We start from the raw sequence: 15,303 nt of genomic DNA on the forward strand, positions 1-15,303 counted from the left end.
AACCAATTGGTGCCAAATAGTGTCTCACTCTCATGATATACAATGGATTTTACTATGTTAGTGATGCTATATAAATGGACACTCTGATTCTGTTATCCTAATGGGCTGACTCTCTCTGGGACACAGTTCCTGAAGGGGCTGACTCTCACTGGAATATAGTTCCTGTAAGTGCTAACTCTCACTGAGGGACAGTTCCCAAGAGAAATTCAGTTCTCTGGAAACTACCTGTTGTTGGGAATTGGAGACACTACAGTGAGAGTGAAAGTGAGAACCCAACTCAGATTGTAACTGGCTTACGGCTGCTCTCTCTGTTGGGTTGTCTTGACTTTCTGCTTACCCTGTAACCTATGTTCCTGCCCAGGACCTTCTCCAGCTCCAATATGAAGGTGTTGCCGTCATGAAGCTGTTCGACAAAGCGAAGGTTAACGTCAACCTGCTGATCTTCCTCCTGAACAAGAAGTTCTACGGGAAATAGCGGGAACGTCAACCGCCCCTCGCCACTGGGGTCAAGAGCTCGATGCCAGCGTCACGTTATTGAACGAGGCTCTGATGAGGGGCTGCCATGCTTGTACTTTTCCCTTTTTGTTTAAATTCTGCGCCAATCAGAACTGAACACCTTTGAGGAGTGTATCAGCACCATCTGGAGCAGAGTCGGGTCATTGGAGCGGGCGTGCAATTCTATATGTAGTATTAAACTGCTGGAACGTTTATAGACTTGGTATATGCATCAGTAGCTGTCTGTGTACTGCTTGAGGGGCATAAACATTAAAAATCAACCTTTTCATTTTATTATCAATTACTTTTGTTCCTTTGCTATGTCTCTTGTTTCTGTACAACATTTTCCTTTCTTTCTCCACATTCCAGAATTGTCTTATATCGTGCAGTCAGAAGTTGATGTTTCCCTGCTTTGTAATCCTTGCTTCCAATGATGTCTCCACCACACTGTTTGCTGATTCTCCCAGTTAGGTAGATCTCAAGCTGCCCCAATGCAATACTAATTCTCAATGACTGAGTAGTGGGACGCTGGCTTTCTGAATATCTCTGCACGGAGATAAACATTATTCACTGGCTAAATTAAAGTTAATTTAGGTTCCTTTTCATTTCAAACCCCTTGGCGTACAACTCTATCAGTCTAGGCCCTTGTGAATAAGCTTTCCACCAAAATCAAGATTGTTGGGGAGGGAGTGCATTGACCGCTGCTCAGAACACACTGTTCAGTGAAAATCCTTCCAGAGGATACTCACTCTCAAACAAAATATCTGGGATGGTTGTTATTAAATTGAATGTGTGAATATAATCACAATCTCTTCTAATTGCAGGGTTGGAATTTAGACTCCCAATTTCAGTTGCTATTGGCTATCTAACACTAGACTTTTCCCAAATGTTTCACTTCCTTGTATTGTTGTTGTGTCAGCGTGTCTCCAAATATGCAGCATTCCATGGTCAACATGCCCACAGTGGTCTGCAAATGATGAAGAACAGTTCCTTCTTCCAAGTTTCTGTTCCTCCCTTTGCCGTCACTTGCACCTGTCTTGAGATTACTTTCCAATTCATTTTTATATCTAAATGTTCCCAGAATCCTGGTTGGTATCTGAGTTGGGTTCCACCTGTCATGTTTCCAAGCCCAACATCTGTGTCCTTCAGGAGCACATGCTAACCGCAGTGGGGGGGCCCGGGGAATCGGACAGCATCATTGGCTTAACATTTCACTTAATATAAGGGCTTTGTTCACTTTAAACAGAAGTAAATCCAGTGAGACTGATCTTGCATTGCTCCAGATTCTCTCGTTTCCTGACTGGCGTGAATTTAAGTTAAAATTGTCGCTTATAGACTTTCTGAAGTGCCACAAACTGTTAAAAGGAAACATTTCAAGTCTCTGGGCTGCAACTCCTGGATCCTGAATGGATTAGCTCCCCCTGCGCTGGGTGATGAGATGATACTGAGAGAGGGAAACTGAGTGTCTGAGAGTGGAGAGTACAGTGGACAGGCAATCAGGAGGAGAAAGTAAGAACTGCAGATGCTGGAGATCAGAGTCGAGAGTGTGGTGCTGGAAAAGCACAGCAGGTCAGGCAACATCCGAGGAACAGGAGAATCGACGTTTCGGCCATAAACCCTTCATCAGGAATTCCTGATGAAGGGTTTATGCCAAAACATTGACTCTCCTGCTCCTCAGATGCTGTCTGACCTGCTGTGCTTTTCCAGCACCACACTCTGAACACAGGCAATCAGCCTGGCATCCATTCACCACAGGACTATCCAGAGAAAGCTGTCACATACTGCTGTTGTTGGCTAAATTATTGACCCCACTGATGCTTTTAAAACAAAATTGTATTTGTAGGATCACCAGTTGTTCCAAAACTAAAATAAAGATTGAGTTTATAATTCTTCATTGTGTGGTTTCTAAGATCCAACTGTCTTCTGTTTTCTTCATATTTTGTTTCATTGGCACTGATATCCTTCTGCTGCAGTTCAACTTCCAATCTCTCAAATTACTCTCACCAGGGTCTACCCTCACAAAACCCTGTCCATATTCCCACTTTAATCACTCTTCCCCTGGAATCTCAATCGTGCAACTGCTCAGGGTCTTAGTATGCTGCTGGTCACAATCAAACCCTGGCATGTTCTCAGCTCATCTCCCTTCTTCACAAGCATGACATTAGATACAGAGTAAAGTTCTCCCTATACTTCAAACTGAAATTGAAACTCCCATTATACTGCCCCAATCAAGCACTCCCAGGACAGGGACAACACTGGGTTAGATACAGAGGAAAGATCTGTTTACTCTCTTAAACTGAAGGTAAAGCTCCCTTGACATTATCTCCATCGAACACTCCCAGGACAGGGATAGCATGAGGCTAGATACAAAGTAAAGTTCCCTCTACTTTCTTAGAGTCATAGAGATGAGCAGCACAGAAACAGACCCTTTGGTCCAATTCGTCCATGCTGACCAGATTCCAAAATTAGTTTAGTTCTATTTAGCCCTTATCCTTCCAAACCCTTCCTATTCCCATCTAGATGCCTTTTAAATGGTGTAATTGTACCAACCTCTACCACGTCCCTTGGCAGCTCATCCCTCAGGCCCCATTTAAATCTTCCCCTCTCATCATAAATCTATGCCCTTTAGTTCTGGACTCCCCTACCCTGGGGAAAAGACCTTGTCTACTCACTCTGTCTCTGTCCCTCATGATTTTATAAACCTCTGTAAGGTCACCCCTCAGCCTCTGACGCTCTGGGAAAACAGCCCCAGCCTATTCAGCCTCTCCCTATAGCTCAAACCCTCCAACCCTGGCAACATTCTTATAGATCTTTTCTGAACCCTTTCAAGTTTCACAACATCTTTCCTACAGCAGAGCCACCAGAATTAAAACACTTAAACTGAAAGTAAAACTACTTCTGCATTGTCCCCATCAAACATTCAGGGTTAGAAGCTTCTTCTCTACATAAACAAGAGATGCAGACAATAATTTCATTTTCACCTGTTGATAAAAGAAAAAAAAAATGAGGAATAGAGCAAGGTAAGTCAGTGTATTCTCAAGATTTGATATCCTCTTGTTTTCCAATGTATTTATTCCAGGAATGAATCTAGTTTACCTTTGCTACACAATTCCAGACCTTTGCAATGCACTTTGGAATGTATAGCAAGGAGACGATAAATACATTGTTTTTGTTTCAGTTCTAAGTGCTGGACAAACTCAGCAGGTCTGATGGCATGTGTGGAGAGAAAAACAGCTAATATTTTAGAGTCCAGTGACCATTCATCAGAACAGAGATAACATTTGCTGTAATTCATACAGCCAGTCACCTACAAACAAGCAATATAGATCGGATATCATCTAAATACAAGGCTTATGTTGCCATGACATTGTGCCACATAAAAGGTTATTGTGCAAAGCTGAAGCATATGGTATTGGAGGTGATGTATTAGCATTGGTAAAAGAATGGCTGGTGGCAGGAAACATAATGCATAACTGTTAATCCAGAGACCCAGGTAATATTCTGGGATTCCAGGTTCGAAACCCCCCCCATGGCAGATGGTGGAATTTGAATTCAATAAATATCTGTAATTAAGAATTTACTTATGACCACAAAACCGATGTCAAGTGTTGGAAAAACCCATCTGGTTCACTGATGTCTTTCAGAGAAGGAAACTACGATCCTTACCTGGTCTGGCTGACATGTGACTCCAGACTCACAGCAACGTGGTTCACTCTTAACTGCCCTCTGGGCAATTAGGAGTGGACAATAAGTGCTGGCCTGGCTAGAGATGCCCTCATCGTGCAATAAATAAAGAAAGAAAAGTAACTGGGTTTTTCTGATTTCTGTAACCAGTGGATTCCTGCAGTAGTCTGTGCTGGGCCTTCAACTTTTTACAATGTACAAGCAATCACTAAAATAAAAGGAGTGAAGGTATGCTGGTTAAATTTGTGAATGACACAAAAAGCTTGGAAAGTATACAGTGAAGAGGATGTTGGGGATATGCAGATAGATACAGAGAAGTATCACGTGGGAAAACAAGAAATTATTCATTTGGACAGAAAGAATAAAAGTAAAGTCACTGCTGTGTTTCCAGACCATGGGACCTTTTTTTTAGATTAGATTAGATTACTTACAGCGTGGAAACAGGACCTTCGGCCCAACAAGTCCACACCGACCCTCCGAACAGCAACCCACCCAGACCTATTCCCCTACATTTACCCCTTCACCTAACACAATGGGCAATTTAACAATAGACAATAGGTGCAGGAGTAGGCCATTCTGCCCTTCGAGCCTGCACCACCATTCAATATGATCATGGCTGATCATCCTTAATCAGTATCCTGTTCCTGCCTTATCTCCATAACCCTTGATTCCACTGTCCTTAACAGCTCTATCTAACTCTTTCTGAAATGAATCCAGAGACTGGGCCTCCACTGCCCTCTGGGGCAGAGCATTCCACACAGCCACCACTCTCTGGGTGAAGAAGTTTCTCCTGAACTCTGTCCTAAATGGTCTACCCCATATTGTTAAACTGTGTCCTCTGGTTCGGCACTCACCCATCAGCGAAAACATGTTTCCTGTCCAATCCTTTAATAATATTATATGTCTCAATCAGATCCCCTCTCAGTCTTCTAAACTCAAGGGTATACAAGACCAGTCACTCCAGTCTTTCAGCGTAAGGTAGTCCTGCCATTCCAGGAATTGACCTCGTGAACCTATGCTGCATTCCCTCAATAGCCAAAATGTCTTTCCTCAAATTTGGAGACCAGAACTGCACACAATACTCCAGGTGTGGTCTCACCAGGCCCCATACAGCTGCAGAAGAACCTCTTTGCTTCTATACTCAATCCCGCTTGTTATGAAGGCCAGCATGCTATTAGCCTTCTTCACTACCTGCTGTACCTGTATGCTTACCTTCATTGATTGGTGTACAAGAACACCCAGATCTCTTTGTACTGCCACTTTAACTAAATTGATTCCATTTAGGTAGTAATCTGCCTTCCTGTTCTTGCCACCAAAGTGGACAACCATACATTTATCCACATTAAACTGCATCTGCCATGCATCTGACCACTCACCTAACCTGTCCAGGTCACCCTGTAATCTCCTAACATCCTCCTCACATTTCACCCTGCCACCCAGCTTAGTATCATCAGCCAATTCACCTAACCTGCACGTTTTTGGACTGTGGGAGGAAATCCATGCAGACACAGGGAGAATATGCAAACTCCACACAGACAGTTGCCTGAGGCGGGAATTGAACCTGGGTCTCTGGCGCTGTGAGGCAGCAGTGCTAACCACTGTGCCACCCCACTGCTTTCTCCTTAGAGATAGATAACTGGTGGTGGTTGAACTTCAGGGTCACCGTGCCTCAGGAGGGGAGGAGCAGGAAGGGGAGGTGTTTGACGAGAAGAGTCCTTCATGGTAACCTTATGCTTTTGACATAATTCTGTATTGTAACCAACTGTCCAGCCAACTGAGCTAACAAACCACCCTCCCCCCCACCACCCCACTCCCAGATAAAACACCACATTAGCTAAATGGAGAAGAACTGTGGAATGCCACAAAAAAGGATCTTGGTGATCTTGCCACAAAAAATAGTAAGCATGTACAGCAAGTCATTAAGAAAACTAATGGAATGCTAAATTGTGTCAGAAATTGAACATTAAAGTATGGATGCTACATATCAGGCTGTAAGTGCACTGGAGGCAGTTCAGAGGAGACCTGGAATGAGTCGGCTGTATTATTGGGAAAAGTTGTTCAGACTGGGTTTGTTTCCATTGTGGTTTAGAAGGGTGAGGAGTGTCTTCACTGAAAGTTGCCTGTCAGATACTTAATGGTATTGACAAGCTTTATGTGAGAAGGATGCTTCTTCATCTTGTGGGCAAGTTCAGGACTGTGGGCCACTGCTTTAAAGTTAGGAATCATCCTTTTAGAGCAGAGCTGAGGAGAGTATTTTTCTCTCAGAGGTTTGTGAGAATTTGGGACTGTGTGTATCAGATGGCAATTTGGGGAGGTGGTGTCACTGAATATTTGTAAGGCAGCAGTAGACAGATTCTTTGCTGGGTGGAGGAATCAAGGGTTATCAGGAGTAGATGGGAACATGAAATTCAAAACACAAACTTCATAGATATCTAGAAACTATAACATCAAAGGAGACCATTCAGGCCACTGTGTTCTGTAATGTTAGAACTTCAACATTGAAATTCTAGTTCCTTCACTTCTCTCCTATCTAATTTTTTAAGACATTTTTTGTTTTCAAATACTTATCAAATTCCCTTTTAAATCATATATGTTGTTTTGAAGGATCACTTATAGTGAAATATTCTGTGCACCACTTGATTTTTGTAGGAAAATTTCTACTCTGCCTTTCTGTTGCTAATTTTCCTGTCCAATTTTCTTTGGTAATGGTCCTGTAAAACACCTCAGTTATTTTTACAGTATTAAAAGTGTTTTATAAATGTAAGCCATTGTTATTAAATTTCTGTTTAAATGGGCAACAAATGATGAATAGGTGTGAAGTTGAATCATTTGCTCCTTCACAGAATGTGGGATGTTCTCAGCATTTGTTGTCCATCCCTAACTGCCCTGCAAAGGGTATCAGTGAACCACCACCTCATTCTACTTTGCCCTGATCCTACCAGTCAGCAGGTGCCAGGTGTTCTTTGCTGTGGGACACAGGTGCATGTCTTCCTGCTTGACTTGTACCCAAGAATGAGTCACTCTCTCCAGGAAACCAGTCAGGAAAAATAAAGATACTTAACGAATATAAAATTTGTCCAGTCCAATGTATGGAATGTAACTCCTAATCAGAAATCAACAAACCTCAGATCCTTTCAACAAATATGTGACTTTAACTCTCAAGTTTATGATGTTTGGTGAAAGAATAACTTGCCTTGCTTTTAGTGTGGGAGTTCTTGTGGTAATGTGGGGAGGAATGTCATGGAATTAGTAGGTATCATAAGAATGAGTATCTTCCGTGAATAACCTCTAGCTGTGGACTTGGGTCTCTTGGTCACAATATATTAAGGCTGGTAGAAAGATTTTTGGAGATATTGGGTTGAGAAAGCAGTGAAGAAACAGGAACATCGAAAACAACTGATCTTATTGTAGACAACAAAAGCAATCAAGGAGAAATGAAGCAGATGACAAAGGGACTGGGCTTGGGAGGGGTTAGTTTTTCTCGACACGGTCAGCTGTTGTGATCTGGTTGGGGACTTAGCTTCAATCATAGGAAAAAAGCGGAGGAGTGGGACTAATAAGATAGCTCTTCCTAAGAACCAGGATGGATACAATGAGCTGAATGGCCTTGTTCTGTTCTCTACTTACTTAGTGAAAGGGAAGCTGGTCCCAGCTGAAATCATCCCAAGAAAAAGTGGAGGAGTTACCAGGAGTAAAGAGGGGGGTGGGGATCATAAGTCAGAGTCCTTGCTGCTAACTATCTACCATCTCCTGGGTCCTGAGGTCAATGCAGAGGAAGCGCTGTCTGATGGAAGCAAAATCAGGCTTAACTGTGATCCCTCCACAACTGATAATGCTCGGACACTCACTATCCAAGTCCTCACCTGGGGCAGGTACAAGGTAGCTCGATCATTTTGTATTCAAGCAGTGATTGTACCTTGAGAAGATGTTGGAAGTTGCCATGACAACAGAAGAATACAGATAATACAGTCAGCTTCTTGTTTGTAGATTGACAGCTCATCATTTCCTCCATTATCTACAGAGCCAACTGCATTATGTCATTGTTGGGTGAGATAGCTAAACCATGACTGTGCACCTTAGGAGGGTTACAGATCTACATCTGTCCAATAATCAACCAGTACATTCTGGGAGAGACAAACTTACATTTATGTAGCTCCTGGAATATTTTATAGTCATTGTAATAGCTATGAATATCAGTTTCTACTGCTGTGTTGAGAAACGTGATGGCCAAACAAGCTTTCACAAATAGTCATAAAATTAATAACCAGTGCATTTGTTCTGGTGTGGGTTGAGGGATAAATATCAGCCAGGTTCTGATGGAGAAATCCCTTCCTGCTCTTCAAAATAGTGACCTTGGTGTCTTTTACAGCTGCCGCAAGGCAAATTACTTTGGTTTAACACTGTGTTCAAATGACAGCTACTCTGATTGGGCAGCACTGCCTCGGCACAATTTTCATGATGAAGTTCCTGAAACCTGACCGACCAGCTCATCCCTTTACTCTCTTACTTTACTGAACCATCTGCACTGTGTCATCATTGGGTGCCACAATCTTACAAAAATGGGAACCGGACAATGAAATGAAACTCAATGTTTTTCAATTCTCTGTCCTGTGCTATGGAATTAAATTTGAATCTCAAAAGAACCGCCACACAAACAGATCAATTATCCAAATGAAAAGTCGCAAAGTTATGAAAAGTGCTGGAATTATTTGGAACAATAACTTTTCAAATTTCTAATCTTACATCAGAATGGTTTGGCGTTTATATTCAATGTCAATTGTAATCGTTACCTGGTGCTGGGTCCTTATCCTTGTGTGATGGACCGTGACATCCAGGATCCTCCTTCAGATGTCAATGTTAATCTAAACCAGAATGTTCTCTCCATTTACCCATTGTCCTTATTTGTCACAAGTGCACCTCAGCTTGATGCCATATCCTGACCATAGGCTGATGGTAACTCTCCTGTTTCAGTCCTGGTCATTGTTTGTCATGATTAATTGCGGTGCCTATACCCCTTTGTCGTGATTAACTGTGGAGCCTATAAGAATCTCTACACTGTATTTCCCGATATCATGTTATCACACAAATAAATGTAAATTATTTTGTATGCTGGAAATCTGAAATAACAACAGAGAATGCTGGAGAAACTCAGCAGATCCGGCAGCGTCTGTGACGGGAGAAACAGAAGAAAACTTCTGAAGGAGAGTTGTAGCGAATGCTGTTTCTCTCTCTGCCAGACCTGCTGAATCTCTCCAGCACTTTCTGTTTTTATTTCATTTTATCACAGACTCTTACAACACCCACGCACTGTATGACAAGGAATTAATTTATTCTGCTCTCTATCAAGTCTTTTTCTTCTTTCCTGTCTGTGCAACATACTTTCCTTTCACTTCAGTCCAATACTGAGGGATTGCTGCACTGTCAGAGGAACCATCCTTTTGATGAGGTTAAACCAAGGTCCCATCAAGGCTCTCAGTGGTTGTAATAGATGAACAGGACATCGGATCCCAATCTCCTGGTCAATAGTTCTGCCCCAATCAACAACACTGAAACAGATTATCACAACAATTTTCTTACTGCTGTTTGGAGGCTTGGTGTGCGCCATATGGCAGTAAAGGAATGGTGATATATTTCCAAGTCAGATGGGGAGTGGTTTGCAGGTGAACTTGCAGGGGATGGTGTTCCCATGTGTCTGCTGCCCTTGTCCTTCCAAATGGTAGTGGTCATGGTTTTGGAAGATGCTATCAAATGAGCTGTGGTCAATTTCCACAGTGCATCTCATAGATGGTACACATTGTTGCGACTATGTGTTGGTCTTGAAGGAAAATGTGGAAGGCATGGCTGTGATGCCAATCAAGAGAGCGGCTTTGACCTGGATGGTGTCAAGCTTCTTGAGTGCTGTTGGAGCTGCACCTATCCAGGCACGTTGAAAGTATTCCATCACACTCCTGGCTTGTGCCTTGTAAATGACAGGCTGTGGGGACAAAAGCAGAAAGTGCTGGAGAGATTCAGCCAGACTCCAGCATCTGTTGAGAGAAAAACAGTGTTACTGTTTCGAATTTAGAAATCCTACAACAGAATCGAAAATACCACCCTTTCCCAGCGATTTATGTTGATGAATGCCACCCTTTTCCACCGGCTTTCAGTTCTGATGAAGGGTCACTGAACTTAAAACTTTACTTCTGGTTTTCTGTCCACAGATGCTGCCAGACCTGTTGAATTTCTCCAGCATTCTATGTTTTTGTTTCAGATTTCCAGCATCCACAGTTAGCTGTATTATTGTAGGCACCGGGGAGTAAGGAGATGAGTTACTTGCCACAAAACTTCCAGCCTTTCACATTTTCTTGAATCTGCAATAGTTATATGGCACTTCCAGTTCTATTTCTAGTTAGTGGTAACCCCCAGAATGCTGGTAGTAGGGGACTCAGCATTATTAACAACGTCTTCACAACATTGAAATATTTAAATAGTAGTCAGAATATACAGTATTTAATGTGAGGCCATGTAAAACTATTAACTTTCGATCTGAGAAGAACAAATAAAGCAATATTTTCTCCTTAAGGAGAGGCCAGGATCTCTGAAGGAAATCTACTTACCAGCACAAATAGTAATCATCAAGGCTAGTAGAACATTACCACAAGAGAGTTTGGAATTCCAAAGAAAGGAAGTGATGCTTCAGTTTTGCAGAGTCTTGGTCCGATCCAATCAGGAGGAACTGCATTCAGTTTAGCACCATACTTCAGAACAGATGTAATGGTCTTGGATAAACAAAACAGATTAATCAGAATGACCCTTAAAAAAAGGCCAAATTATGTCAAGTTTAATAAATCAAACAAATAATAATATATAAAATGTCAAAGTGTGGATACTGAACAGAAACTGAAAGAGAAATTCCCTGAGAAACTCAGCAGGTCTGGCAGCATCTGTAGAGAGAAAGCAGAGCTAACATTTTCAGTCCAGTGACCCTTCAACGGACTATTTAATAAACATGGCTTGAATTTAGAAGATTTAAGAGCTGAACTAATTAATTTATCTAAAATGATAAAGGGATTTCGTGGCATATATACAAATGATTTATTTTCTTTTTTTGACAGAAACTCAGACAATGAGGGGAAATTAGTAACATTCACATCACACAAATGCCAGGCTATGACCATCACCAATAAGAGACAATCTAACCACCGCCCCTTGACATTCAATGGTGTTACATCATTGAATTCCCCACTATCAACATTCTGGGGGTTATCATTGACCAGAAACTCAACTTGACTCACTGCGTAACCACAATGGCTACAAGAGCAGGTCAGAGGCTAGGAATTTGGGTGAGTAACTCACCTCTTGACTCCCCAAAGCCTGTCAACCATCTCCAAGGCACAAGTCAGGAGTGTGATCGAATACGCCTCACCTGCTTAGAGGAGTGCAGCTCCAACAACACTCAAGAAGCTTGACACCATCCAGGACAAAGCAGCCCGCTTGATTGGCATTACATCAACAAGTAATCACTCCCTCCACCACCGATACTGAGCAGCAGCAGTATGTACTATCTACAAGATACACTGTAGAAATTCACCAAAGATCCTTAGACAGCACCTTCCAAATCCACAGCCACTTCCATCTAGAAAGGCAAGGGCAGGAGATATATAGGAAAACCACCACCTTCAAGTTCCCCTCCGAGCCACTCACCATCCTGACATAGAAATATATCACAATTCCTTTCCTGTTGCTGAATCAAACTCCTGGAATTTCCTCCCTAATGACATTGTGGGTTAACCCACAGCAGGTGAACTGCAGCGATTCAAGAAGGCAGCTCACCACCACCTTCTCAAGAGCAACTAGAGATGGGCAATAAGCAATGTCCACATCCCACAAATGAATACATTTTTTAAAATTAGATCTAGGTACAATTATGAGGAGTGAATTCAGGCAACTCTGAGACAAATCTGGAAATTGCTTCCCCGAGGTCAGTAGATGATGGGATTGATCTTTTTTAGATAAGAAGGAATATGTATCTAAAGCAGGAAAATGATTGAGATCAAATTTGGCCATGATTTAATATACGTTTGGGGGCTGAATTGGCCTTTCCTTGTTCCCATGTTTCCATCACTGTGTATTCTTCACTTCCTAACCCAAGGGTCATGTATGTCACTCCTTTCTTCTGTTCATATGACATTTATTTTTATGGAGCAGTCAAATCAGAGATCTGGCTTGGTCTGGAATGGAATGAATTATAGCCCTATTCATCAGGAATCAGAAGTGAAACAAAACTATCTCAAGACAATGACAGAAAGAGCTGTTACCTCCATGGTTTAAGCGGTTTTGGAAAATGTTGTTTAGTTGGTTAGATCCAGCAGCCATTTATTATCATGTTGATATCACAGGTAAATATATTTAAAAGTGATTTTACAGCATTATTCTCATGAGCAAATGAGAAGTTTCTATTTTTCATCGAAATATAAAAGAACAGTGAGTTATAAAAGGCTGCTTAGTGCATCCATTGAATGTATAATTACTCTATCACAGACTTTTCCTCCCATACCACCCACTGATGTTCGATTTTAATGAAAAGTTCCTTTATCCATCTCTGTTGAAAAAAAACAAGCGGTGCTATTGTTAAACCTTGAATTCCACTTCTCAAAAGATATAATCCAGTCCCCTTTTACACTCCTTTTGTACTGTAATGATTTTCTCCACAGGAGTGTAAACAATGAATGCTGCCCTGATTTTCATACATCAACGAGCCCCACTCTCCTACTTGAACAGCATTATAGATGAAAAGGAATGGCTTGACTGCAGTGGAGAGGAATAAGTGAGCTAGTTTTAGTAATGTAAATGTAGGAACATCAGGTGGACCATCAGTATCTAATATACAAGTGTTTCAGAGGTGTCAACTTACCATTTGGCAACCTGATCTAAATACATACTAACAGCCTTGTGAACAAAAGAAATCTTTATCGAATGTCGAAGCTTGTGAATTGACAAAAAGATGCATCAAGTTCAAAACAGAATTTTTAAAATTTGGACACTTACTCAACCTTGACATTTTAGCACAAACTCCACTTGAAGACAGCCCCCGAACAAACTGTTGAGGTATTAGAATATCTCCAGCTCCATTTATTCTTCAAGTTGTCTTTTGTCTCCTCTAGTGGTGGAGTTTAGAAGGAACATTTCTCCATCTCTCATTTTGTTTTTTTCCTGTCTGTGTGAGTTGTGAGCGATGACAGAAAACCCAGGCTGAATCTTTTTGGAGCCCCGAAGAGATTTTTAACTGAGACAATTTTTTTCCCCTTTTCAATAACCAAGATGCTTTAAATGTCTGATGCCAGTGTCCCAACTTCTGGAGGAAGACAACAACAAGAAGAAGGATTACTGTGTATTCTGCACTGGACGAATGAATAAAAAGGATTTGAACTTTTTTTTGTTGGAAGGGAGAAAATCTGAGCTTTCATTTTGCTGCAGGATGTTAGTGATGGTGACTGTGTGACTGGAGGGGGTTTAAGTAGAAGATTTTCTGAGCTGAGGTGAATTTACTTTTGACTTTGAGCTGAGGTGAATTTCATTCCTTTTTCTGGCTGAGGTGAAATTTTTAATGTTGAGTTGAGGTGAATTAGGTTCTAGTTTTGATCTGAGGTGTATTTGATTTGTTTTTCTGAGGTGAATTAAGTTTAGTTTTGAGGGGAGGTGAGTTTATTTTTGACTTTGAGCCGGGGGAGAGTTGATTTGAGGTGAATTTTGTTTTATATTTTTCAATATATTTTATGTTTCTGGGGGAGAGTTGGGGTTTGTAGAGACTGACCTACCTCAGTGTACTTTGCTGGCAGTTCCCCTGGAGATGGCCGGCAGCAGCTCCGGCCCTGGCTGCAGCCCGGGAGCCGGCGCTGGGGGCGCCGCGGGTGAAGGGGCTCCGGGCCCCGTCCCCGTCCCCGGGCCTGGCTCCTCCGGCGGCGGCAGCGGCAGCGGCGGCTCGACCGCCTCCAACCCCCGCAAGTTCAGCGAGAAGATCGCCCTCCACAACCAGAAGCAAGCGGAGGAGACGGCCGCCTTCGAGGAGGTGATGAAGGATCTAAACGTGTCCCGGGTAAGTGTCCGAAGCACTCGCTCCCTCAGCCGGGAGCCGCAATCACGCGTGCGCCAGGCTTCGGGGCCTAGTAAGGCTGAGCCCACATCAGACACTGCAAAGTAATTGAATGTGTGTAATGTAAATAAACATTGAATTTTATACTCGAAAAATACTTTTACATGTTAAAACTATCTGTTTAATATGTATGAATAATTAAATATTCGTAATTTTAATATTGCTTCTAATTGATGTTTAAGAATGTGTTTTAAATATACTTTAAAAACCCTAAAAATATATCATTTTAAATTGTTTTGCGTAATAAATTACTTTTGCCTGAATTAAAAGTACAACTAAATGTACTTAGGTTTCTTAAATTGCGTTTAAATATTATTTTTAACTTAAATGATGTACTTTGAGATGTATTTTAAATATACATTTGGTTGTCCTTTCAATATATTTAAAACTTTGAACATTTATTATTTGGAAAAATTTTATTTGGTGCAGTTTAAAGTCACAGTTTGTGTTTAAAGTTGAATTTTTCCAATGGTTTTTATAATGGTGAAGTGCATTTATAGCAGGATGAATTTATTTTGCATTTATTTGCATTATTGCACTTCAAAAAGGAATTAACTGGGGTCTAAAACATTTTGAGACATCTGGTGGTTGTGAAAAGAGCTATATAAATGCAAGTCTTTTTTGATTATACTTATCCAGAATTGCTTTTAAAAACAAGTCTTCTGTTAAATCAGCTGCATGGCATAGTAATCCAAGACCTGACTGTAATGCACACTCATCAATCTCTGTCATCCCCTTCCCTCATGAGCTGTCTGGGGAAAACAGTTCTGAAGATTTGCAGCTCATTGAGAGAAGACATTTCTCCTCTTCTCAGTCCGAAACAGCTGACCACCTTATAATTGATATTTGGTCCCTGTGTTCTTGACCATGCTGCCAGGGAAATAGCATCTTGACAGCTGTCTTGTCAAGACCTCTGACAAATTTTATATGTTACAATGAAATCAGTTTTCAGCATTCTAAACTGTAGAGCATGTGGAAGTAAAATTCTAGAG

At 41.5% G+C, this 15,303-nt stretch overlaps 2 protein-coding genes across 4 annotated transcripts in view; both read left to right on the forward strand.

Moving 5' to 3' along the window:
- Nucleotides 1-2,389, forward strand: part of iqgap1 (IQ motif containing GTPase activating protein 1) — a 115,132-nt gene extending 112,743 nt beyond the window's left edge. The window contains exon 38 of the mRNA XM_043680495.2: nucleotides 362-2,389. Coding sequence (XP_043536430.2) covers nucleotides 362-475 — 114 coding nt within the window. The 3' untranslated portion in view covers nucleotides 476-2,389. The remainder of the gene's footprint in view (nucleotides 1-361) is intronic.
- An 11,026-nt stretch (nucleotides 2,390-13,415) lies between these two features.
- Nucleotides 13,416-15,303, forward strand: part of crtc3 (CREB regulated transcription coactivator 3) — an 84,794-nt gene continuing 82,906 nt past the window's right edge. For 2 of the 3 annotated variants that reach the window (XM_043680496.2, XM_043680497.2), the window contains exon 1: nucleotides 13,418-14,254. In XM_043680496.2, coding sequence (XP_043536431.2) covers nucleotides 14,009-14,254 — 246 coding nt within the window. In that variant the 5' untranslated portion in view covers nucleotides 13,418-14,008. Of the gene's footprint in view, nucleotides 14,255-15,303 lie in introns of all 3 variants that reach the window. The other variant, XM_043680498.2, reaches the window with a different exon arrangement.

The sequence above is a fragment of the Chiloscyllium plagiosum genome, unplaced genomic scaffold, assembly GCF_037043375.1.
Source record: "Chiloscyllium plagiosum isolate Xiang-an unplaced genomic scaffold, Cpla_swu_hap1 HiC_scaffold_42, whole genome shotgun sequence".
In the NCBI taxonomy this organism is placed as follows: Eukaryota; Metazoa; Chordata; class Chondrichthyes; order Orectolobiformes; family Hemiscylliidae; genus Chiloscyllium; species Chiloscyllium plagiosum.